General features: G+C 56.9%; 1 protein-coding gene and 1 pseudogene across 1 annotated transcript; one reads left to right on the top strand and one right to left on the bottom strand.

Moving 5' to 3' along the window:
- The first annotated feature begins 8 nt into the window (after positions 1 to 8).
- On the top strand, positions 9 to 17,512 carry SLC25A29 (solute carrier family 25 member 29). Its single transcript, XM_025042157.1, is given in 5 exon segments — positions 9 to 262; positions 4,986 to 5,029; positions 15,259 to 15,342; positions 15,600 to 16,286; positions 16,289 to 17,512. Coding segments are annotated over 5 exon segments (912 nt in total). The 5' UTR covers positions 9 to 228; the 3' UTR covers positions 16,352 to 17,512.
- Positions 13,257 to 13,374, bottom strand: LOC112473774 (annotated as a pseudogene).
- Positions 17,513 to 25,592: the final 8,080 nt, after the last annotated feature.

Below are 25,592 nucleotides of genomic sequence, written 5' to 3'. Positions count from 1 at the left end.
GAGAGCCGGCCAGCGAGGAATGTTCGCCCGGCGAGGAGTCGCGCACTGAGCCGCCGCCGCCGCCGCCCCCCAGTCCCGGTCTGCCCGGCGCCCCGCGCCAGGAGGCGTCGGCCAGGCCGAATCCCAGCTCAGCGAGCGGGGGTGGGGGGTGGCTCGACGGCGACCAGCCCGGCTCGGAGGGCCCGGAGGAGGACTTGGAGGAAGGGCGGCCTCGCAGGGGACCTCGCAATGGCTCTCGACTTCCTGGCTGGATGCGCTGGGGGTAAGGAGCGGGGCGGGGCGCGCGGAGAGGGCCGAGGACGTCGGGAGCCCGAATCTCGGGGGCCGGAGCCATGCGTCCGGGTTGGGAGGTCGGCTCCGCCCAGCGGCTTGCCCTCTGGCTAGTGTCTCCTTGTCTATAAAATGGGGTAACAAAGCTCTCGTCTCACGGAGTTCTCGTGGGCGTGAGTCGACATCAGGCCTGAGGGCGCCTAGCGCATTGTTCGTGAAAGCAACTCTCTTTTAAGTCCTTCGGGGCTCATTCAAAAGGTCTGGGGCCCCGGGCAGCACCGTGGCTTGACGGGGTACTGTCAGGAGGGTGCCCCGTCGCCCCTGTCGCTCTCCTCCCCCGAGGTCCCCGGAGCCTCTGCTCTACCCCCTCCCCCACCCCCATCCCAACAGGGTCCGCTCCCTGGGCTCGAGAAGTTTGAGACTGGCTTCCCCCCGCCTCTTTCCCCGCCCCACCCCCGCAACCATCTATTTGGGCGGGGCTGGAGCCACAGCACAACCCACTAGCGGGCTGGCCTGGGGGCCACTGAAAGGCGCCCACCGGACCCCAGGCGCCGGGTTACGCTTTGGCACGCCACCCCCACTTCCTTCACCGTCCAGTGAGCTGCTGGGGGGCAGACTCCACTTGGGTGGCAGAGTGGGCCTGACGCGCTGTATGGGCTAGTCATTGGGCTCACGCGGACGTGTCATGGGCGTGGGGCACCTTCACCGAAGCCAGGCCTTGGCGCGTGTGTCCAAGAGTGTGTCCAAGGAGAGCCGGAGTCAGTGTACAGCCCCGGCGCTGCTATGGCCGATCGTGGGTGGTGGGCGTGGGGCACCTGGCACCAGCACCTTCCTGTTCGGCCTTTAGTTTCACTGCTTTTACTTGGAGAGTTAATTTATTCAACAGGTATTAACTGGGAGCCAGGTTTCCGGATCAGGGATTTGGCCATGAGTTGACAGATGTGGCAGGCCTGCCTCCTTGGCTGAGAGAGGCTTGCTGGGTGTGGCAGGCCCGGTGTAGCCCAGACCACAGGCTCTTCTCTCTTTTGGCACCTGCCGTCCATGGATGCCTGGAGGAAGAGGAGTGATTATCAGTGGCCTTAAGCATTTAAACCTGTGGGTGTGAGCTTCTGCTCTGGGCAGTGGAGGCTGGTGGAGGAGGAAGTGTGCCAGGGAACTGATGTGTGTGAGGGGTTTAAGAACTTCCCAGGCTGCTACTCAGTCGGGCCTCAGGAAAGCAGGGACTGGAGCCTACGGCAGGGAGAGAAACCCTGGAGCTGTCGGCAGATGCGTGGAGAATTTCTCCCCAGCTCAGGCGCTAGAGGAGACCGGAGCAGGGGGGCCTCTGTCCATCCAGCTCTCAGCTCCCTCCACCCTCTCCGATCCCCCTTTCTGCTTACCATTGCCCTCTGCTGGCCCATCCTGGGCCCCAACTCTCCTCTATGCACCCCCAGGTAGTGGCTTGGGTGGGTGGGGGCTATCCCCTTTCCAACTTCTTGGGGAATGTGGGTTCTCTCCCCAGAGGGCAGGATTCCTTGTTTTCCTACAGGTGTCCTGGGAGCTTGGGGTTTGCAGTCGGAACCTCATCCTAGGCCCAGGCCTGCTTAGACACACGTTCAGTCACTCTGGGCTCTTGTCAGGCAGGGCCCCTTCCTGGAATGCCTTTCCGTCCACCCTTACCAGACTCACCTGGAAGAGATCCCGTCCAGGCCCCAGGATAGGTGCTTCACTGGCTGCCCTCACCGTCCCACCGGGGTCCACGTGCAAGCCCGGGCAGGTGGTGCCCACCAGCTTCCTCGCTGCGTGAGCTGAGGCCTGAGCTTCCCAGGTGACTGAGGTTGGAAGTGGCTTTAACCAGGGTTCTGGTGCCTGGGAGGAGGCAGAGGGTCATCAGCCTCTGCTCCTAGGGACCCTCTCCTGGTCTTATTTGACCCAGAAGACACCTAGGCCCTGAGAAGTGAAGGAGCTAGTACAAATTACATGTCCCTCTGACAGGGCAGGCAGGGGCTGTCCTCTCCCCTTTAGCCCACAGAACAATGTGACCTGATAGTGTCCCAGGTCCCAGCCCAGCCTGCACAGAGGGGCTATCCAGGAGCCCTGCTCAGGCAATGCCCCCACCTTGGGGCCTGGCCTCCGGAGGCTCAGGGCAGATGCTGGCGGTGCTTCTCCTAGCTGACCTGCGGTCCCTCTAGATTCAGATTTCCAAGTGGAAGGAGGACAGCCCATCACTTTGATCAGCTGAGCGTGGGTCACCTGTTCAACCTTGCCCTTGGAGCAGCAAGGTGGGACCTCAATTGACAGCATAGGGACGCTTCACTTGTTGGAGAGATCGAGATGCCTACCTGCACTCTCTCACAGGGGGTCAGCCCCAGGTCTTCTGCCCACTTAGACCCCAGGCTCTGGATGGGGGTCTTCCTACTGCGGACATGGATAGGAAGAGGCACAGAGAAAAGTTGAATGGTGGGCAGGGGGACTCTGCGTGGTGACAGGTTGGTCATCTTGGTGTCCACTCCTACCATCACTGCTGCCAGGTGCCTCCGGGACAGTGGCTCCCCGCCTCCCGTCCTAGAGGGACATGGAATAGGGGGTGCCCCTGAGAGTCCAGCTTATGTAGGGCAGTGGACAGTGGCTGTAGAATTGGGACACCGGGTCAACTTCTGCTGCTGTGACTGTGGGCCTCAGTGTCCTCTCAGGGAGATGGCTTGGCAGGGCTTGCTGGCTCTCAGATGACCGTGAGGTTAAAAGGATGAAGCTTTGGGAGACTGGAGGCCCTGATGGATGCGGGCCCCACAGCCCACTCTGTACCTGTGGATGTTCTGTGTGAAGAGGACCTAGCCTCTTGCCTGAGGGCAGCAGAACCAGTCCAGGGAGAAAGGGAATGCAAATGTCTGTCCTGGGGGTCCCCGCCTGGAGCCTCCCATTAGAGGCTGGGCGTGATGGCCTGCCCCTCCCACCCCTGCACCTGGAGCCTGAGGCAGGATCATCCACCCACGGGAAGGGAAGGGAACAGCCAACGGTTCCACCTTGTACTTTTTGGGGACTCCACCCACCGCTGGGCCTGGCCGCTAGGCGCTTGGAAGGCCAGAGGGGTCTTGGCTGGAGGGAGCGGGAAGGCCAGGCAGCACACCGTGGGCAAGTGTCAGGTTTCCAAACCCCAAGGAAACGCGTTAGAGCCCAAGAAAAGAGATTCTAGAACCAGGTTTTCAAAATGAGAAAATTCAAAACATAAAATGAAAGGAAAAAAAAGGTAGATCTCAAAGGATAGAAACAAAGTGTCTCAGGACCAAAAACAGAAATGTGGACGTTTTGAGGGAGGTGAGTGTCTTATCCACCTGAGTGTTAGGGGTTCCAGAAGGAGAAGAAGGCCTAGAGGTGATGATGAATAAATAATAAAGGAATGTTCTCCGATCGGAAACAGGTGAGTCTGCAGAAAGACAGAGCTGGTGCAGTTCCAGGCAGGGTTGTTTAGAAGAAAAAAGACACACCTTTAGCCTCTCAGGTGACATTCCTGAAATCTACAGATAAAAGAGGCTTCCCAACAGGGTAAATCAGTTATTGACACAGGAGAGGAAACACTGGCAACAGACTCCTGGTCTGCAGCACTGGAAGCCAGAGGACTCCTGGGACACTGCCACACGTCATGGCCTGGGCAGCCTCAGCAGACACAGAACTGTCCCCTTAAAGAAATAGATTCTGCAGATGAGCTGGAATTCAGAGGGTATTTCCCTGTGCGTGATGGACTTCGAGTCTACCACTCACGAGCTGTGAGGCGTGGACATGTTACTTCTCTGTGCCTCAGTTTCTTCATCTATCAGATGGGCTAATAGTCCTTTCTTTACAGGTATTAAGAGGGAGAGGTAGTACAGGTACAAAATTAACAACAGTAACGCCCATGCAGAAACATTACTGTTTGTTACTCAACAAACGCTAGCAGTTTTAATTATCCGTAAACGCTCCTGGCAATAACAGAACTCTAGGAGAACACACTGGGATTCTAGGCAGGAGAGCGTGGGTGTCGGCTGGGCAGCTGCTCACCTCGCTGAGCCTCAGCTGCTCCTCCGCGAAGTCGGGTAACAGGCTGCCCAGTTCACAGGGGTGTCTACAGCCCGCACAGCGTGGGGGACTCTGACAAGCGTTGTGAGCTTTTGTCCTTGGAGGGGGGACTGGATTTTGGCGAGGCCTGGACTGCAGAGTCACACGCTGCCCCTGGGTACCAGGCAGCTTCCGTTCCAGGAGGGGTGGTCAGCCAGCACCTGCCATGCACCAGGTCCTGAGCCAGCGCTTCCCGGGGCTCCTGTCGGTGGGGAGGGGAGGTCGATGCTCACACCTGGACAGGTGAGGAGATGAGGCTCAGACATGGAGTCCTTTGTGAGCTCAGCCAGCTGGTAAGTGACAGAGGGAAAATTCAATTCTGGATGAGGGTCTGGTCCCAAGTCCAAAACTTCCGGGGCCCCTGCCCGTGCTGGCACGGTTTAGCCATCTTAAAAATGGGACCATCTAAGAAATAGCGCACACAGCCTCCCAGAGGACAGCTTATGTTGTCAACTGCAGTGAGCAGCAGGGCAAAGGAAGAGACGCCGGCTCTGAGTTGGACAGATCCTGGCTTGTCACTCTCACATGCTCCCCAGCCCCGCACCCCCTCCCCCGCCATGAGGAATAAGGGGCTCATGGGAGGAGCCAGACACACAGCAGGTTTCTGAGGCATTTGGGTCACAAGCCCTCCTTTCTTCCTCCAGGTGTGGCAGGCGTGCTGGTGGGACACCCGTTTGACACAGTCAAGGTGAGTCTCTTGCCACAGTTTTATTCTGAGGCTCTTGTGGAGGCTCAGGCATCGGAGAGGCCTGTGGCTTCTGGGTGGCCGGAAGCCCCTTTCCAGTGACCCCCTCAGGAGCACCTTCAGGGGCTTCCCACAGGTTCTAGAATAAAGTAGAATGAGGTTCTCCTTGACACCCAGGGGGCCTCTCCTCCAAGTCTGTCCCTACATCTCCCGGGGGACTGAACTTCAAGGTCTGTCCTGGGGCTCAGCCAGCTGAGCTCACGGGGCGGTTTCCCCTTGCCCAGAGCAAAACTCCTTCAGAAAAGTTCTGAGAGAAAATGCAGAAAAGTCCAAGCTTGTCGGAGTCTCCCGTGACCGTGATGTTCGCAAAGCAGCGGTCAGCACTGATGCAAACCTGAGCAGCCGTCCCCTGGGGGCAGGTGCACTCGCCAGGGCTTTGCGGGCAGGTTCTCGGCTCCTCCCCCATCAGCCCCGCACCTCATACCCTGTCGAGACCCAGGTTCTCAAGAGCCTCAGGACGGAACCAAGGAAGTCCATGTTCTCCGCTGGGAATTCCCACTTCAGATTTTCCCATTTTGAGGTTTTACGTCCTTAGACTGGCCAAGTCGGGACGCTTGCTGGCCAGCTTCACCCAGGAGCGAGGGCCGCCGTAAGCAGCAGGGCGCGAGGCCAGATCCGTCTGCTGTCACTGTCAGCACTGACCTTAACACCTCTTCCCACTGGGGCAAGGGCAGAGCGAAGGCCGGATGTCATCGCCAGCTGGGTTTGAGGTGGCCTTCCTGTCTCCTCATCCTTTCAGGGTCCCGGTGTTCCTTGGCCAAGGAAAAGACTTGTGAGCCTGGGGCCGGGGCTGTCGCCAGCACAGGGGGATGGGGGAGGGCCTTGCTCTGGGCCTGGCAGAGGTCCAGGCCCCGCAGCAGAGTAACCGTGGGCCACTCCCTTTATTTGTGGGTCTAGACGTTCTCATCTGCACAGTGAGGGGCCAGGCGAGATTCCTAAGGCCCTACTGGTGCCTGGCGCTCAGCGCTGTCACTCACGCTGGATAAAATGCCAGTTCTGGAGAGCACGGACTTCCTGCCATCCCACTGCAGGCAAATTTGGGGAGGAGGTGGGCTTTCTGGCCGTGCAGTGGCCCTGAGTTTCTTAAGGGCCAGCCGAGAGCGAGGGCTGCTGGAGCCTGTCCACACGACTGCCCACACTCTGCCCGGCTGGCTGCCCCTTAAAGCCTGCCCACAGGCTGGAGCAGCCCAAGACAGCCTGGCAGTGTCCACGTTACATTGTGTTTGTCTTGTGGTCACGTGTCGTAAATGTCTCTCGAAGCTGCGTCCAGCCAAGAAGTGCCTCTGACTCACTTCCTCAGCCCCGCTTTGCAGAGGCCCCTCTGTGCTGTGACTTGGCCCAGCCCAGCCAGGCCTTCTGCAGGCTCCCCGCAGGCTCCCTGCAGGCTCCCCGCAGGCCCTTCGGTCCATCCCCAGCAGGCTGGGGAGCACTGTGCCCTGATGTCCCGCTTCCTCTGATCTCCTGAGCTATGACAGACACCCCTGCAGTAATTCGGGTACAGGAGCTTCTCCTTCCACTGGGCTGATGCCCCTGGGTACCCCCTTACATGGCACCTGGAAGAGAAAAACCCATTTGTGGCTTTTTTTTTCTTTTTTGGCCACTGTGGCCCACCAGCATCACATCTGGGCAAATCTGTCTTAAAGAGCTGAGTTTCTTATTACGAAGGGGAGAAAATCCACCCCCAGTAATCACTGCTGTCATTCAACTCTTGTGACCCCTCTTGTCCCGCCCAGGGGCTCACAGGCTAGTACACTGTGCCGGGCACTCAGCACAAATCATTTGGTTTAATTTAATGTTACAATGGCTGTACTTTTTTATTGGCTGTTTTCCATTATAAAAGTTAAGCATTCTCATGACAAGAAAATTGGGAAATGTAGAGAAGCAAATGACTTCCTCCCACCAGGCAAATCGCTGTCACACCTGGCGCCTTCAGAATCCCCTCCTCCACCGTGTCCCCTGGGCACGTGTGGTATTTTTTTAACTGTTTGTTGTTTTTGTTGTTGTTTTTAGCTTAATTGGCTTTTTTGAACAATTCATGAATTGGGCAACCACCCATCTAGTAAATGGAAAGAAGCTCCCTGAATGTGTTTTAATCATCAGGTACATACTCATTTTTTGGGTTGGCTTTTTGTTACAAAAGTAATGTAGGTTGCAAAAAAAATTTTGACCATACTGGAGACTTATAAACTAAAAAGAAGAAAACAGTCCTCCATCGTCTTCTCCCCATCCCTTGTTAATGATTTCGGCTGAAAAATAGGAATGTACACAGACCCATATGCATTCTCGCTTTGACAAAACTCGATCTACTTCGTAACTCTGCAGTTGAAATTGAAATTTAATACATATAGAAAAGTGCACACGTGCTAAGTGTACAAATCTATGAGTCATGGGGAAAGAACAAGGCCAGCCCCCCAGAAACGCACGCTCCCCTCACAGCTCCCCTACCCCTCTCCAGGCTTCCCCACCCTAATTCCTAACGTCATAGTCCCTGTGCCTTTCCTTGAACCTCATGTAAGTGATCTGCGCCCCAGATGTGTGAGGGGACACCTGTGTTTCACGTTAGTCACGTCGTCTCATGGCCAGGACGTTTGACGTTTATTCCTCTAGGCCCGTGGGAACAAAATTTAAGTCCAAAAGTTTGGTTTCCCTCAGTCAAGCCCACGACCGCAGCCACTGTCCTCAGACACACCGCCTTCACACGTGTTTCTGTGCGAAGGTACCTTTCTGTCCTCATGCGGGGGACGTAACAGTAATCAGGGACACTATGTCCAAGCCCGGCCCTCCCAGGGGAGGGGAGGGGGTGGGGAGGCCGGGCTCTACCGGATGTGACAAAATTCTGTGTTGCTTTAACGGCCTTAACTTTCTGAGCCAGGGGCTGTGTCCGTCCATAGCAGAAGTGTAACTTTGTGGTAGGGGAGTGTGAGCTCCACCCCGGGACCACCATTCTCTGTCCTTGTGGAACCAGACCCTGGGCCTGGACCCCACCCGGCCCTGCCCCTCCCCAGCCCTCCAAAGCGCCCTCCAGGACGAGCAGAGGACAGGGAGTGTGTGAGGTAGCTTGCGCCCAGCATGGGTCCTGGGTTGGGAGCCTGGGCAAGGCTGGTCGAGAGAAATCAGCCCCTCAGTATCAGGGAGTCTTCATGTTGGGGTACCCCAGCCCCGGGGGTAGCTAGGAGAGTCCTGGGCTTAGGTGACAATGTCCACTTTTCCAAGGCGGGGCCATCAGTCCTCAAATGAGATCCCGTCACCCCAGAACGTTAAGACTCTAAACTCTAGATGTTACGAGACGTGGGCCAGAGCTCATGGAGGTCACATGTCATTCAGGTTCAACAAGTGGTTTCGCTTTTCTCGGAAAAGTCACCCCTGCCCACCCACCTGGCAGAGTGGAAGCTGGGTGCGGAGGAGGCAGGGTCAGCGGTCGCCGTGGCCGCCAGCTGTTGAGATCCTCGTGTGTGAAGACAGCACATTTTCTGTAAGTGCCTTCGCCCCCTGCAGACCTATTTGTCCTCACCAGCCGCCACCCCACCACGTCCGTGGAGAGGACAGCCAAACACCTGAGCCTCAGTCTCCCCATCTTTGAAATGAGAGCAACACCCCACCCCCCGGCCCGTGATCACTGTGCTCAAGGCCCCTCCCCCGCCATCGGCACAGGCTGGCACTCTTGCCCTGGTCCTGGCCATAACGGTGATTTCTGAATTGGAGTGGGGACTGGCTCCTGAGAATGTGACTTCCCCTAGCTCACCCCGCACACGGACTCGGGGCTCAGGACAGCGCCCTTCCACTCCGTACTGCATGCTGTGGGTCAGTGAGGGCAGCTGGGCCTGACCCCAGGCCCCAGAGCTGCTGACGTGGTCCCCAGGGAGCCTGCCAGCCGCTTTCCTGTCACCGCTTTACCATAACTCGTGGCCGCTGTCCTCACAGGGGCTATTGGCAGAACCCGAGCAGGAGCCCAAGGCTCGGTTTCTGACGCCCATTGCCAGATGCCAGCCCCGGATGCAGGGCGCTGAGTGATAGGACTAGGTGAGGAGCCCCTCTGCTATCGGCCGCGTTTGCCACCAGGACGGCGGGGCGGTCCCAGGAGGTGCGCATGCCCCCCGTCGGCGCCCTGCAGAGTGAGGCAGAGGGCTCGCTGTCCGAAGGGTGGGCAGAGCTGTAACGGCCACTGTCCCGAGGAGGCAGAGCGGGCGCCTCCATGGCACGTGGTAGAATTTACTGCGGGGTGATTTACTTATAGGAAGACTGGGTTGGAACGGAACAGACGACCAGCAGATCTGTGGGTTATCCGCTACCAAACCCATTACTGCACCTTTTCTGTAGCATGACTCAGGTACTGACGACTGACAGGATGAAGCGGCGAAGAATGCAGCGGCACCGGGGGCCTGGTGACGGACGACTGCTTAGAGTCGATGCTGTCACCAGCGTCATGCTTATCTCGGCTGTCCTGCCATTCTGGCTGTTGCTAACACTCATGGCTACATTTTAAGAAACACGTAATCAACGGGAAGGCTTTGCTCTGCTTGCCTTGCTATGCTTGAGGTTGGTCTAAGGTCACAGCACGAAACTTAAAAAATGAAATGAAATCAGGACACAGATGGAGTAGGTTTTGTTCACATCTGCATCTGAACACTCCATGCCCAACATCTGTGCGGCCCACGCAGTCTTCTCTGCCATCTTCCCTGGAGTCCCTGGGGCCAGACATCATACGGTGGCCTGCGTGTCTGTCCCATAACAGCAGCACAGCAGCAACACGACCACAGGCTACCAGGCATTGGGAAATCCCCAAAATAGCCGAACCCACTTCCCAGGGAGAGGAGTGAGCTGATGACTACATGCACCGGGGAAAGACATCGACCTTATCTATGACATTTTTCACGTGGGACAGGAGGTCAGCAACGTCAGGAACTTGAGTGCCACGTGCCTGTCGTGTGAGAGTCCAGGTCCTGCTTGTGCGGCGGTGAAATGATCTAAACCATTCTATTTTGCGAGACCCCTTTTCTCATCTGAGCAGCTTCTTGGTTCAGCAAGAAGACGCTCTGTCTGGACCCGTTAGCACCGTTGCCGTGAACTTCGCCGAGGCATGGGTGTCTAGCTCGGCGCTAACGCCGGCATCCTGGGATGAGGAAAGGGAAAGGCTGTTCCCACCAAGACAGATTTCAAGTCCACTGGGACTTAGAGCTGATGAGTTTTGAGGGGGTTCCTGGTAAGGTGGCGAAGCCCCATGTACCGAGGCCAGTCCTTCCATCGTGGAGATGGGGTTAGGAGTTTGTGCCACATCCAGGTACCTTCTTTGGGGGCCAGCCAGGCACCTGCCTTTAAAGATTTGTTCTCTTCCTGTCTAATCAGTGTCTAAAACCTTATGTATTGTTTAACACGTGGGTGACAGCCACCCCGTGTGTCTCTGCCCCTGTGTAGGGCGGTCAGTCTGCTCTATACAAAATGAACAAACACAGCCAAGTCTGCCATGCGCAGCACACACGCATCCTAGGTCACCCCAAGTGTGGTAGGCAGTGAGGATCATAGAAGAGCTAGTGCAGTGTCTAGATCAGAGACATACTTTTTACCAAGTTCAAAACTAAAGGAGGAACCATTAGCCCTGGTTCTGGAGTCACACTTCCTAGGCTCTCGGGGTAGCCTGTCCCATCCGCTTTCCCAGTCAGGTATTGAAGGGCAGCTGTGTTTCTGCAGAAGTGGTGGCCCCGGGAGGAAGGCGTCCCCCACACTGGGTCCTGGTTCCCAGGAAGAGCAGACGGAGGACTGTGAGATGCTGAGTAGGCACTTGGTGGGGGGTCCTCCCCCGCAGTCATGACAACGGCACTGGTTTCGTCCTCATTAGCCAAAACGTGCAGCCTGTGGAGTCTGGTGCCTGCCAGGTGTACTGCCCCAGGGGCGAGGGTGTGGATTATTTGCGATTTGAGCTGGGTGGCAGCCGACCGCACTAAGCAGCCAGTGAGCCCTTCGGTGCTGGTTTCTGTCTGTCCTCACACGCAGAGCGTCTGGGCCCAGACTCCAGCAGGACTGACCTGGACCCACTTCAGCTGGCCAGGATGTGTCATATGTTGCCGGTCCAGCCCCACTCACGTGTTCCCTTGCCTCGTTCGATGTCGAGTTGCTGTGAACAGTAGCTGACGCTGGCCCTTGATCGGCTCTGGCAACACGGCATCAGGCCACAGGTTCTAAGAGGCGCGGCCCGTAGGGCCGTCCTGCGTCTTCGATGTCGAGTTGCTGTGAACAGTAGCTGACGCTGGCCCTTGATCGGCTCTGGCAACACGGCATCAGGCCACAGGTTCTAAGAGACGCGGCCCGTAGGCCGTCCTGCGTCGCAGTCCTGAACGCTGGCGAGGAGCCTCACTGCTCAGTGTGCCCGTCGCCCACCTGTGCAAGGGCATGCGGCCAGCCTTTAAAATGCCAAGCTTCTCAGGGAGGGGAACAGTACCCTCTCCCACTGACGGGGGCGTCTTGTGGGAGGCTCTACACACAGTAGGGGCCAAAGTGGCCTCAGTAGGTTGCCAGGAATCACTAGTGGGAGGAGCCTCGCACCGTCGCAAACACGCGTGTGTTTCTGCAGGGCAGCGGGGCTTGGAAATGATCCTTCTGCCCACCCACTGATGGGAAGGACGTTCTGGCCAGAACCGGCCGCTCCAGTGAGGGCGCCGCCGGCGGGAGGTCTGTCAGTCACTGCTGTCCTGCTGGGGCGTGGGTGCCCCTTCCTGTAGCTGGCACCAAAAGCCAGGGACATTCAGCCCTTTTGCTTTCTTGTTGCCATAATGCCAGCCCATGCCTTCCTGGATTACCAAACCATCTAATGCAAGTGCAGCCCGCCTGTGAGATCCCAAGAGCTGTGATCTGTCTGGCCAGCATTTCTGCTTTCTCAAAGGCAGCCTGTGGTTCGGCTCCCCCGGCCCACGTGCCCCTTCTCAGCGAGGTGATACATGGGCAGAAGGCCTTGCGCTAAGTGGGGTACAAAAGTTTACTGATATCCCAGAACTCCCACAAAAGCCTGAACCTCTTTCCCATTTCCCGTCGTGGGGTAGGCTTGTACTTCCTCTGTGACAGCCTCCGGGACAACATGGATCTTGCACACCCACAGGAATCCCAGAGACCACTCTGCAGGGCCCGGACCTCGAACTCTGCAGACTCACTGCCCAGCCTGTCTGTGCTGGGCGGCCCAGGAAGCCTGCAGGCTTCTGTGCAGCAGAGAGGCTGACACAATGTCATCAGTGTAATGAGGTGGGGAAGGAAGCAAGCCACCATCCCATGGCACGTGCCGGGGCTAGGGAAGGAGTGCTGGGGAGCACTTGGAAGGTGAGCCCCAAGTGGGAACACGTTTTCTACGTTTCTCTGTCATCTTACGTGCACAAGGGTGATGAAGGAACGCAGGCACTGGGAAACGGGGCTTCCCGGGGAGCTGGGGAGACCGAGCGCCATCCGGGGTTTCCCGCAGCCCTGCAGCTCACTCAGTCTCCAGCGTTGTTCACCCATCTCCATTTCTCTGATTTGGGGGCAGGCAGTTGCTCGCTGAACGTCAGGATGGCAAAGGTCTGTCAACGAGGGGTCATTTTTGCAAAAACAGAATGGACTTCATCCATCCACATGTGCCACAGTCTAACACTCGGGTTCAGTCCTTTAGAGTGTCCCTCGATTTTGATGACAGACACGTCAGGGCATCTCATCTCCAGGACTGCCACGTAATTTCTGGACTACGTATACAATGTAAAGAAGAGGCCCAATGTTATTTCTTATTTGACGGTGCTTCCCATGTAACTTTAACACCTAATAAGCCTGGTTTAATATTTCTCTACACCTAATAAGCCTTGTTTAATATTTCTCTTTTGTAAGGAGAGAAAACAAATCTTTTGAGGTGTTCCAGGAGCCCACTGGAATAATCCAAAGCCACTCCCAGGTTAAGAAAAAGTCTCCTTTCAAACCCCGAGCCCCAGGAAGTTTGTCAAACATACCTGATCAGATGGATCATATTACCTTAGAAACACCGTTATTTACTTACCCAAAGTAGAAATAAAAGATATCAAACATAAGTAGGTGGGGAAGGGAAACAGGAACAGCAAGGTTACCTATTGTTAGTAAACCCTTAGCTTTTAGGATTGAGAAGACTTTTTCTTGACTAATCAAGTATCAGATTAAGACAATATAAACCACTAGCTTTTTTTTTTAACGCCTCAGCACCTGGTCTTCCTAGGTGGTCTCCCAGCCAAGTACTAACCAGGCCCGACCCTGCTTAGCTTCCAAGATCAGAGGAGATCGGGCACGTTCGGGGTGGCATGGCTGTAGACCACAAAACTATTGTGATGAAACAGAATCTTTGCTTTCCAGGCAGAAAACTTAACGTTATAATATCTGGAACAGAACGATTCCGGGGAAGCTTTTTGCTTTTAACAGTGAAAGAACAAAACTAATTCTGTATCAGCTTCCTTTTGATATTTAAATTCACTTGCTTCATTAAGTTTATTTCAGTCTTATTCAGCTCGAGCACCTAAAATTTCCTGTCTCAAGGTTCCTTTCCCACAACCCTCCTGCAGCTTTCCCAGTTAACATCAGATTTTGTTCTGTTTTTTGTTTTGTTTTTGTCTTTATTTTCCTCTTTCCCATTCTGAAACAGCCAGCCTCACTTTAGGATAAAATTCCTTTCCCTCAAAAATATATTTCCATGCCTTATACTGAAAACACATTTTCCTTTCATCTTAATTAGAATTCTTAACTCTTAGATAACTCTAAAAGACATTTCTACTTAAACCAGCAAACTGAAACTAGCTTTTACTTACCAAAGATTAATCTTAGCTCACATGATCCTGAACAGCATTTGGGTTCGTTTCTACATTTCTGAGAATTTTGGAATATCCAATCCTTACAAGTACTTAGTTGTTTTTAAGCCAATGAAACATATTTCTTTTACAAGTTAGCAGCACCGTCCGGGGGTAGAAAATACCACACAAACACAATACGTGTAGACACACGTGAGCATGCCAACAGCTTTCCTGGCTTCTGTGAAGCCCGCTCCCACCTGTCGGCCGGTCCCCGTGCGGCAGAGTTGCAGACACTCTACTGTAGTTTTCAGTTTAAGTTTCTAACCCTGGCATCTGCCTCTAACTGGGTGTCAGTGGCCATCTGAGCTTCTCATAAGAGGGGCCAGCCCGGGACTGCAGCCCTGCACATTCCTTCCTCGTCACAGTGTGCAACTTCAAACACAAGACCAGCCAGCGTTTTCGGGGCATCCCCCTACTCGTGGGGTGGTGGTACACATGCATTCACCATATGGGCCACCCCCTCCCCACACAGAGGTAAACAGCCAGCCCGGTGTTTCCCCAGCACGGCCCCCTTACCCACGTCTGGTTCGTTGTCCATCTCCTGGCTGCCTCGCCAACTGTCCAGCAGTGGTGTAATGGCCATCGTACCAAGAAGGTATTTTCAGACCGACAAACAGCAGGTGACTCCACGGAATGTGACAAGTTAGGGTGGGGTAATTACGGGAAGATTGGGTTGGAGCGGAACAGACGACCAGCAAATCTGTGGGTTATCTGCTACCAAACCCATTACTGCACCTTTTCTGTAGCATGACTCAGGTACCGACAACTGATAAGACAAAGCCACGAAAAATGCAGTGGCACCGGGGGCCGTACCTCCTGGTGCCCTTGTGACTGTCGATGGCTTAGAATGATGCTATCACCAGAGTGATGCTTATCTTGTTTGTCCTGCCATTACAGCTGTTGCTAACAAATATTCATGGCTGCATTTTAAGAAACATGATCAACGGGAAGGCTTTGCTATGCTTGCTAAGAACAGTGAGGTTGGTCAAAGGTCACAGCAGGAAACTTAAAAATTAAATGAAACCCAGGACACAGATGGAGTAGGTTTTGTTCACATCTGCATCTGTACACTTAGCCTCTGCCTGTCTGCAGTCTCAAGGACCCCTTCCCCCCTCTGGGTGGTGGTCATCAGTGCAGCAGGCTGTCTGATACCCCTCCTTGAAGAGCCAGGGACCCTGGCCTCAATTCATCCTGGAATTCCAAAAGCCATAGAAAGCTAGTGACCTGGCTCCCCTGTCCTGCGGCTCAGCGGCGGGCCTCCTGGATGGGGCCTGTGCCCGGAGCTAAGTGCTGGGCCACAGGTGCTGGTGCTCTGGCTCTGACGTGTCCACCTTTCACTGGCTGGTCTTCCAGGTGCGGCTTCAGGTCCAGAGCATGGAGAAGCCCCAGTACCGAGGGACCTTGCACTGCTTCCAGTCCATCGTCAAGCAGGAGAGCGTGAGTGGCCTGGGTGGTGGGGGCGGGGTGGGAAAGACGGCATCAGAGGGACTAGTGGGCCAATCAGGGTTTGGAAAGGGGAAGGTGTAACTGCCATCTCAGAGGGCTCTGGTTCTAATAAAATCCCACTTGATCCCCATGAACACCTGGGGTGGGCGCGGCCTGCCGCCACCTGCATGGAGGTTCCCTGGGGAGGTGGACTGGGCCCCCGAAGCACCCAAGCAGGGGTGCCTGATGCCTCTCTGTGCGCCCCGCAGGTGCTGGGCCTGTACAAGGGCCTGGGCTCGCCGCTCACGGGGCTCACCTTCATCAACGCGCTGGTGTTCGGCGTGCAGGGCAACACCCTGCGGGCCCTGGGCCACGACTCGCCGCTGAATCAGTTCCTGGCGGGCGCGGCGGCGGGCGCCATCCAGTGCGTCATCTGCTGCCCCATGGAGCTGGCCAAGACGCGGCTGCAGCTGCAGGACGCGAGCCCCACCCGCACCTACCGGGGCTCCCTGGACTGCCTGGCGCAGATCTACCGGCACGAGGGCCTGCGCGGCGTCAACCGGGGCATGGTGTCCACGCTGCTGCGCGAGACGCCCAGCTTCGGCGTCTACTTCCTCACCTACGACGTGCTGACGCGCGCGCTGTGCTGCGAGCCAGGCGACCGGCTGCTGGTGCCCAAGCTGCTGCTGGCCGGCGGCACGTCGGGCATCATGTCCTGGCTCTCCACCTACCCCATGGACGTGGTTAAGTCGCGGCTGCAGGCGGACGGGCTGCGGGGCGCCCCGCGCTACAGGGGCATCGTCGACTGCATGCGCCAGAGCTACCGCGCCGAGGGCTGGCGCGTCTTCACGCGCGGGCTGGCCTCCACGCTGCTGCGCGCCTTCCCCGTCAACGCCGCCACCTTCGCCACCGTCACCGTGGTGCTCAGCTATGCGCGCGGCGAGGAGGCCGGGCCGTGCCGGAGGGCGAGGCTGTGCCCGCCGCCGCGGGGCCCGCGCTGGCTCAGCCCTCCAGCCTGTGACCCCATGGCCGTCCCCTGGCGGATCGCCCCGCGCCGCCCAGAAGCCCAGACACTAGGCTGAGGACGCAGTCAGATGGGCTGAATTCCACTCACCAGCGGGGCGACCTGGGCCACAAACTTTGACATCAGTTTTATCATCTGTGAAATGGGGAGCCTCATTCATTGTGCAGTCAGCGCTGCGACAGGCCTGTGCAGCGCCTGGCACGGTTACCTGGAGTCTTCCAGAAACCCAGCGACACTAGCCCTTCCCTGGGGTCCTGCGCACCACCGCCATGTGGCCTCTGATGGCCCACCCGTGGCCTGCCCAGTGACTTACTAACTCTGCACATCCTTTACCTGGCAGAGCTCCAGAGACCTTGTTCACCTGTCTAGTCTGTGTTGGGGACAGAGAGGCAGCTGGGGGTGCCTCCTGGCATCAGAATTGAATCCTCTGCTGATGTACCCAGCTTCTCCACAGGGCACTGCTAGGAATACCCCCACTACTGCCACCCCTACCTGAGGGGGACCTGGGGACCTGCCGAGAAGACATGGATGGGATCTGCCGGAGGCTCCGTGTCCTCCTGGGGACTGGGGTGGGGATCAGGAGAGCTCGACAGATACGGCCTGGCAAGCAGAGGTCCTTTTACCCTCGTCCTCAGGCTGTCTGTAAAAGGGGGACATGGGTCAGTGGATACCTGGAGCTCTGGCCCCCAGCCCCAGCCAGGGTTCCCCAAGGTGTGCAGAGGGGTCATCAGGCAGGTAATATAGAATCCCCAACCCCTAGCAAACAGTGTCTCTCCTGGGCACTTTCCTCAGTGCCTGGTGCTCCCGTGAGGCCATGAAGGGCCTGTTAGTGGGCATAGGGGTGGCCATTTGGGGCCCCTCTTGGCGGAGGAGGATTGGAGCCCACGTCCGGAGCTGTGACTAGAAGCCAGGGCTGTGGTGGGAGCTGGGGGTAGCTGGGCACATCCGATATGGTGCGGCCACGTGATCGGATCGGGAGGCCGCTGGTTGTGCCTGGATGGGAGGTCACTGGCCTCATCTCCCTGAGTGGGCCTCCACCCCCTGGACAATGTGACAAGCTCTCCTGGGAGGCAGACACGGCTCCCACCCTGTATGCAGGGTGTCACCGTTGCACAGAAACACCGAGGGAATAAAGTATTCTTTGTTTTTTTTTTTTAAGAGGGCTGGGCTTCATTTGTGTATCATAGAGGAAGGGGCTTCATCCGCACCCCTCCCTGCAATCAGTGGGGCCAGCCTGGTGGTCTGTGTGCTCTCAGGCCCAGGTGGCAGCCCTCGCTGTGTGACCTGGGAACTCCAGGATACACCTAGCTCCGCACCCCTCCCTGCAATCAGTGGGGCCAGCCTGTTGTGTGCTCTCAGGCCCAGGTGGCAGCCCTAGCTGTGTGACCTGGGAACTCCAGGATACACCTAGACCTTCAGTTTGCTCATCTGCAAAATGGGCTAATGTAGGAGTGGGGGTTAGGTGAGTAACAGACACGCCAGACGCGGTCTCGGCCGTTAGCAGGTGCTCCTCGTGCCTGGTCACCCTCCAGCTGGGCAGGGCAGGCAGCATGTGTTGCGAGCTCCCCAGGAGTACTGAGCTGATGTGAGGGACAGAGGGACACTAGCTGGGGTTAGAAATGGCCTCCTGGAGGAGGAGAGGTCTAAGTGGAGCTCTGAAGGGTAAATGGGTCAGTCCACTGGAGACTAGATCTAGCCTGGCCTCAGCGATCCATGAGGGCTTCCTGGAGGAGGCCTTGTGTGCCCACCCCCACTTCTGTTCAGCCTCCCGAAGTCCATTCTGGGTACCTTGCGTCTCTGAAGCTACCCACCTGGAGGCTCTTTCCTTCCCAACTGCTGAGGCCCAAAGCCCCACCCTCCTCCAGGGGAGGGCAGGAGAGAGGGCCCCCAGCTTTCTCTCCAGGAGGGGCACCAGCTCTCCTGTGCCTTTACACCCCATTTAATCCCTAGCACCAGCCTGTGACACTGGCCTTGTCTGCAGTTTCCAGGGATAGGAGGCCAGGAAGGGGCTGGCTGGTGACCCGTGGGCGAAGTGCCCTCAAGCACATCACAGGCCCCAATAACCCAGTGGTCCCCTCCTCGGGGTCCCAGGCAGAAGCCCCTTCCCTCATGAGATCCCTTGGTCTCTTCTTCCTCCAAGAGAACCCAGGCAAATACTAACCGCCAGGGGCCCCGCTCCTGCCGAGCGCTAATGGTTAAACATTACCGACAAATCCGGCGTGAAGAGGGGTTGGGAGAGGTGTGGGGCTTTTATGAATTTATTTGACAATTTATTTTCTCTCTGGTTTTAATTCGTATTTGTTCCATTTGGAATAAGTACTACATTCATGTGGCAAAAAATAAAAATGCAAACGGAACCCAGGCTGTGCAGTGAAGGGGAAAACCTGGCCCCCGCCTCCTCCCTGGCTGCTGCGCCCCTCCCCGGGGCCGAGGTCGTCCCAGCACCTCCTGGGCGACATCCCCGCTCCCCCGCAGAGTATGGCCTAGGTACTGGCTGTTCTGTTCTTTGCTGTTCTCGCTTGACAGTCATCTTGGAGACGTAGGCTAAAACAAGACGTTTATCCTCTTGACAGTCTGAAGGCCAGACATCTGAAATTCAGTGGTGGCTGTGTTGGTTCCTCCGGAAGGTTCTGAGGCAGTCTTCCTTGCCTCTTCCGGTGCTTGGTGGCGGCCGGCCATCCTTGGCCTGTAGGCATGTCGCTCCAATCCCCACTTCCGTCCTCACACGGCCTTCGCCCCTGTGCATCTCCGTCTTCTAAGACCCCAGTCATTAGCTTAAGGGCCTACGCTATTCCAGTGTGACCTCATCTTAGCTAATCACATCTGGAAGGACCTATTCCAAATAAGAGTGCAGTCACAGGCACCTGGGGGGTGTTGACAGACACTTCCAGGTGCCTACTATAGCTCTCCTGCCTTTTCTGATAGAACCCCAATTTGTTCTGGGCTTCAGCGTGTCCAGATTAAAAAATACCTTTTCTGACTCCCTTGCAGCTAGAGGTGGCCATGGGCCCCAGGTCTGGTCAGGGAGATAAAAACGAAAGTCAGTGGCTGGGGCTTCTGAAAAAGGTTTGTAAAAGGGACAAGCATACCTTTTCCTGATGAAATGGGGACCGGATACCTGCAGATGCAGCAGAGAGAGCCGGCCTTGGGGGATGGGGGCCACTGAGCCGGCCTTGGGGGACGGGGGGCCACTGAGCCAGCCTGGTCTGCAGGAGACCAGTTACTTCCCCCTTGTGTCACGCACTGTTCCTTGGTTTCTCCGTCACTTGCTGCCACTTGCATCATGGCCAAGGTGAGGAGTTTGCAGGTTTCACCCAGGGGAAGGTCAAGATCTGGTTCATGCCCTACAGACCCCAGAGGAGGCTGTGAGGCGGCTGGGCTACGGGGTACGAGGAAGCAGGCCAGGCAGGGGCTTCGGAGCCGAAGGGCATGTCAAGGCCCGGAAGGGAGGGCTCCAGCAGCGCGTGGGCGGGACCTCTCTGGGGAGTGAACGGTGACAGGCGAAGTGCCCGTGGCACTCTTAAGTCAGTTTTTCCCGGTTCCTCCGGCGCAGGACGCCAGCCCAGCACAGGACGCGTCTGCGGCCACCCCTGGGCTGACGCACGTCGACTTCTGTCTCCCCGGGAACCTCAGGTGTAGGAGGAATGAAGCGCAGTCCTCCATGGGGTCCTCACTGGCCCGGCCTGGCCGGCTTTCAGTCAGACAGTCGTTTCTCAGAAGGGAAGAGTCCCTCGTCCCAGAGTAGGGCCCTCACAGCTCCCTGACGAAGGCCGGTTCTGGAACTGGGCCAGCGGCTCCACTCTGTGCATCCTCTCCGCCCCTCTGAAAGAGCCCCCACCAGCGGGTTGGCCTCGCCCAAGGTTGCATGGCCAGGTGGTGCTGGAGCCAGAGCCTGAAGGTCCTCCTGGCCCACAGCCCTCACCACACGGCCTTACCACAGCCCTGCCGCAGGCCTGGCCGTCAGGTGGACACCCCCCACCCCGCAGCAGGGGTTCAACGGCCAGGATCAGCCTGGACCGGCCACCCAGACTCCTGGTGGCCAGGCCAACTCACCAATTTCCTGTAGCTGCAGCGACGAACACCCAGAGGGGCAGGAAACTTGGAAAGGTTCGAGCCCCAGCCTGTGTGCTCTTTGGTCTCAGCTTCCTTGCTATGACCCCCCGCCCCTACCCTGGCGTGGCACCCGCCAGCCCTGCCAGAGGGAGGCAGGGCCACTGTGACAGGGCACACAGAGAAGGGGCAGTGGCTACTGGGAGCTGGGCTCTGCAGCCCCTTGCTCAAACGCCCCGCCCACCGGGAAGCCCTCCCTGGTGGCCTTCATGCCACTCGGCTGTGTTCTCCCAGGCCCAGTGACAGACACATCACTTGGGCTGTGATGATCAGGTTGCGTCCCCCCACCACTGCAGGAGGCCTGCCGTGGCCAGAGCGGTGGCGCTCCATGCAGCCTGGTGCTCTGGAAGGCGGGGGTCACTAGGAGAGGCAGTGAGAGAGTAGAACCCCAGGCCAGAGACTAAAGGGGGCAGGTGTCAGGGAAGACAGGGCAGTGGCAGGCGGGGTGAGGTCATCAGGAGGATGAGGCCAAGGAACGAACAGGCCAGACGAGGATGGACCATCCTCGGGGACGGACACCGAGTTCACCAGGAATGAACAGGGTGACTGGGGCAGCTGCAGCAGAGCGGGATTGGGATGGGGGTGGACGTGGGATGAGGAGGACCCCCCCCACCCCCGTGGTAGGAGGATAGGAGGGAAAGCCCTAGGCCAAGGGGCAGGAAGAGAGGCGGGGCCACCCCTCTCCCTGGTCTGGGGGTGCACCAGGAGCCCTCTCAACTCCAGGCCTTGCTCAGAGGGCCCCTCCAGGAATGTCTCCCCTTCCCAAAAGCCCCCGCCCTTCCCGGCCACTCCCGGGGGCCAGCGCACTGCTCCTGGCGGTCCTAGATGACTGGAGCCTCCTTCTCCTAGACTCCCATGCTGGCCCTAGCGACCCTTTCCCCGCCTCCCAGCTTCTGCTGAGCAAAGTGAAGTCCCCGGCTGGCCCAAGGTCATCTGCTCCTCTGTCCTGCCGAATCCCAAGGCCTCTCCAACTTGGCTGGCCTCCCTGCGTGTCCCTTGGCACGCCCAGGGCTCAGCAGCGGGCGTCCGCACAAGTAGGGAGGATGAATGAATGACCCTCCCGCCTTGTGGGTCCCCCCCACGCTGGGCCGAGGTTGCCCGCGGAGGGCACGGATGGCTGTGGGCGCCGAGCTGTAGTCACCAAACTTCCCCCACCCAACTCGGGCGCGAGAAACCAAGCACGCGCAGAGGGGCCGGCTTGCCGCGTCCCCGCCTCCCCGACCCGCGCCCCCAGCCGAGAGTGGCGCGAGAGCGGCCCAGCACAGCGCCCTCCGGTGGCAGGAGAGGGAAGCGCACCCGCCGGTCCGGCCCGGTCCAGAATCTAAGGCTGCAGCAGAGAAGTAACCCTCAGGCCTGGCGGCCAGAGCGACCTGGGGGAGCGGCCCGGGAGGCCATGGTGGCTGGGAGGGGAGTGGGCGCAGGTAAGGGCGAGGGAGGGGGAGGGGGTAGAGTGGGCGGGCCGCCCCAGCCGGGGAGCGTGCACAGGGCTGGACACCAGGGCTGGACACCAGGGCTGGACACCGGCTCTGCCGCCAGCAGGAGGTGATGGAGGAGGGAGGTCCCTGGGTCCCTTCCAGCCAGGTATGCCCCGACACTGCCCTCCCCCTCCCTGTGCTTCGTTCCCGCAGTCACTCGTATTTATCTTTATCACCCCTCAGGTCTCCTCCACCAGGTGTAATGTACGTTCCATTAGCACCTGAAACAGGGCCCGACACTACCTGGCGCTGTTCACTGAGTGAACCTGGGGGTTCAAGGGCAAGGAGGTTTTGGAAATGGAGAACCGCAAGGTGAGGAGCGGCTGGAAAAGGTGAGGCCGGGCTTGGCTTTGCGGGTAGGCGAAAGCTTCGGATTTCATCCGGTGGGAAGTGGGGGGCTCCTGGAGGTTCAGGTGGGCTGCATAGTGCCAGGGAGCGGGCGGGGAGCAGCGGGACCGGAGCACGGAGCTGAGAAGTGCTAGCACCGGGCGTAATGCGGGGACCAGCTCCCGAGGCCAGAAGACGCAGTGGTTCAGGGATTTGAATTCCAGCTGCCCAGACCTTCACCACTGTGCCTGCTGCACGACGTGGGGCCATTCCTCCAAGGGCGGTTTGGAGGAGGAAGCGACGTGGTGTTTACCATGCCTAGCATGGTCCTGGGCACTTAGGTTCCCAACAAGTGTCAGCACGGCCCGCCGGACGCTGGCGAGTGCAGGGCAGGGACACTGGTTTCAGCCATCCGGGTCGCCCACATAAATTAATTCCAAGTCTGCAGCCCACACGCTTATTTTTCACCCTGGCTGCTCCTCAGCTCGGCTCTGCCTTGGCTCTTCACTGGGCAGCTCTGGGCCTCCCATGGGCCCGGGACTTGCCACCTCAGCAACATCCTGTCAGCAGCCCCTTCCATCAATAGCAAAAAGAGGGAGAGTCACAGGAATTAAGGAGTATTAATAAGCCTCACTCTACAGTCCACCAGACACCAGGGCCCAGGCGGGGGGAGGCCAGGCGCTTCTCTGCCTTTTGCTTTCGGCCAAGCCCTAACTAGGTCTCAGTACGTTTTATGGGGTTTTTAAGAGCCTATTGCAGTAGTAAGATTGCCGTTTTGGCACTGGAACTACCAAAATACTGGAGATGAGAATATCATTTGGTTGTGCTTTCTGAAAAGTGGGTACATTTCTCATTAAAACTCCTTCCGGCTCGTCAGTCCATCTTGGAGCTGATAGGTTACCTTAAGGAAGCATTTCGTGCTGGTGAGACCAAATCCTGGGGCTTATCCTGTGCCCGAAGGAGACCCATGAGAATCTGCCCCAGGCAGGAGCTTTTTGCCAGGTTTACTGGGTGTGGAATTCGGGAAAAGAAGCGGCTTAGGGGCTTGAGGAACAAACAAGAACCACAGGCATTAAAAAGCTTAACAACATTATGCGTTTATTATATTTTATAGAGCCATGTTACACATGCTTGGTGCTTCAAACTGAGTTATTGTTAAATGTTTTTCTGGATGCAAAGCCATCTTGCTTGATGCTTGATGCGGATGCCTTAAATACTATAATATTTCTGCGTCTATGACCTATGAGCTAAGGAAAAACCAAGGACAATTCCAGAAATGGCAAAGAACATTCAAGAAAAAGATGTACATGAGACGCAATGCTGAGTCTTTGAGTCAGGGCCTACAGAAGTTACCAGAAAGTGACTAAAAACAGAACTGTTCTAGGAAAATGGTTTGACCAATCACCGTAGTAGGTAAGAGAGAGCCTCGTTAACAGTTACGGATGTCGTAGAGGAGGATTGTTTGGTGCGGATGCCCTTTTCCCCTCCACGGGACTTGCAGACACCGTGAGGCCTGCCCCGAGACGAGTAAACGACACGGCACAGCAGCTGCCCTCCCTGCGACAGACATCTCAGTGCTGCTTCTCGTGGCATCTGAGTCTTTAATGAAGTCAATTTGATTAAACTCGCCACTTTGTGGCAAGTCAATCATTGTGCCTTAAGATGAGCGTGACACCACCACTCAGCTCTACCGACTCCCACACAATGCTGGCCGGAAACGTGGGGGCGGGGTGACCAGATGCTGGGAAGTTTGATTTGCCCGCTGACCTAACGCCAGTGGGTCAACGTTCCCTTCCCACTGTCATAAGGGAAGTGGACGAAGCGTGTCAACGGCATGCCACCCGCACCTCACGTCAAGCCTCGACAGAGTTCCAGCTTAAACCTCCTCCCTGGCTCTGCTTACCCCTTGGCCCCGGAAGAGAGGCTGGGCAGCCTCCTGCGTGATGCTGTTCTGAGGGCCTGCGCTCACACTGGGGACCCGAGCATGGCCTGAGCAGGAACAGTCCGTCAGTCAAGGTCAGTAAGTTAGGACATAGGGGACCTAGCCAGCCAGCCAGCCAGCCAAATGCTTCTACGCAGAGGGATCGTGAAGGCGTGAAGTGCCTTCTGCAACATGGATGAGCAGGCTATGGAGCGAATGGCTGGGGCCGCCCGGAAGCGCAGCTGGAGCATTGGCTTCCTCCTCTGCTCCGGGCTACGTCTGGGTGAAAGGAACCTGCTGGGCCTCAACTGACAAGGTGCTGTGCCTGCACTACTGCCGGCGGGAGCCAGGACACAGGGCTGCGAGATCGGACAAATGACCCTAAGGTCTGGGGTCCCAGGCCATCCAGGGACAGGCAAGGAGCTGGCTTCAGGAGGCCAGCAGAGCAGCTCGGAGGAAGCCTCCTGGCACGGTCATGGCATTAAATGGATGCCTGTGGGCAGCTTCGGCTCCCACCCCTATTTTGACCTCTGGGATCCTGGCTCGCGCCGGTGGGCAACGTCAAGGCATTCAAGATTACCGACACGGCCTTCCTAAGCCCCGCCGACCCCAAATCACAGGAGTCGGACTCGGGAAGTGGGCATTTCTCTCTGCCCGCGGATAATTCCGGGGTGGAATTATCAGGTTTCCAAATCGACAATTTCTGGAGGGCCAGAGTTTCCTGTGTCACGGACGTGAACCCTGAGGTAAGCTGCAACAGGTTAAGTTTTACTAAGCAGACCGGGGGCAGGAACAAAGCCCTTTGCCTACCGCTCCGCTGGATGCGGGCGTCTCTCTGGGCCGCTTGTGGGATGGAAGCCACTCATCCATTTGTGGAGAATCAAACTAGAACTCTGCTTGGGAACAGCCGGCGGGCACTGGGCATACTATTCTCCCAAAGGGTCTGACTTAACTCAGACGTCAAGGAGTAACTGACATCTAAAAGAACTTTTACATGAAAACCAGATAGAAAAAAAAAAATCTTGATTTTCCTCAAATCCTCAGGCCTTGAATCTAAACACGGCACACAAACACCATATGAAACCAACAGTGTGAGTTCAATGTCACCTCGGAAAATAAATGTCACTCTGGGGTGACAGTTCTTTATACAAATATTATGCTTCCCCCTAAACCCCACTACCAAAAAGGGGGAAAATAATAAATCCAAAAATAGAACACAATATTTTGTTAAATGTAAACTTATCCTCTGGGTTTTTATATTATATATGCTAGAAACATGCACTGATTTCAGCTCAGATATAAGAAAATATGTCTATCAGTATTATTTATAAATCAGATTAATCCTCAAGACAATTGACTCACTGTTAGAACACCATTTCAAAAAATTTTTAATTTACATCTTTAG

The sequence above is a fragment of the Pteropus alecto genome, unplaced genomic scaffold, assembly GCF_000325575.1.
Source record: "Pteropus alecto unplaced genomic scaffold, ASM32557v1 scaffold8, whole genome shotgun sequence".
Taxonomy (NCBI): domain Eukaryota; kingdom Metazoa; phylum Chordata; class Mammalia; order Chiroptera; family Pteropodidae; genus Pteropus; species Pteropus alecto.
The sequence above is the reverse complement of the archived record's forward strand: the minus strand, read 5'-3'. Positions and strand labels throughout refer to the sequence as shown.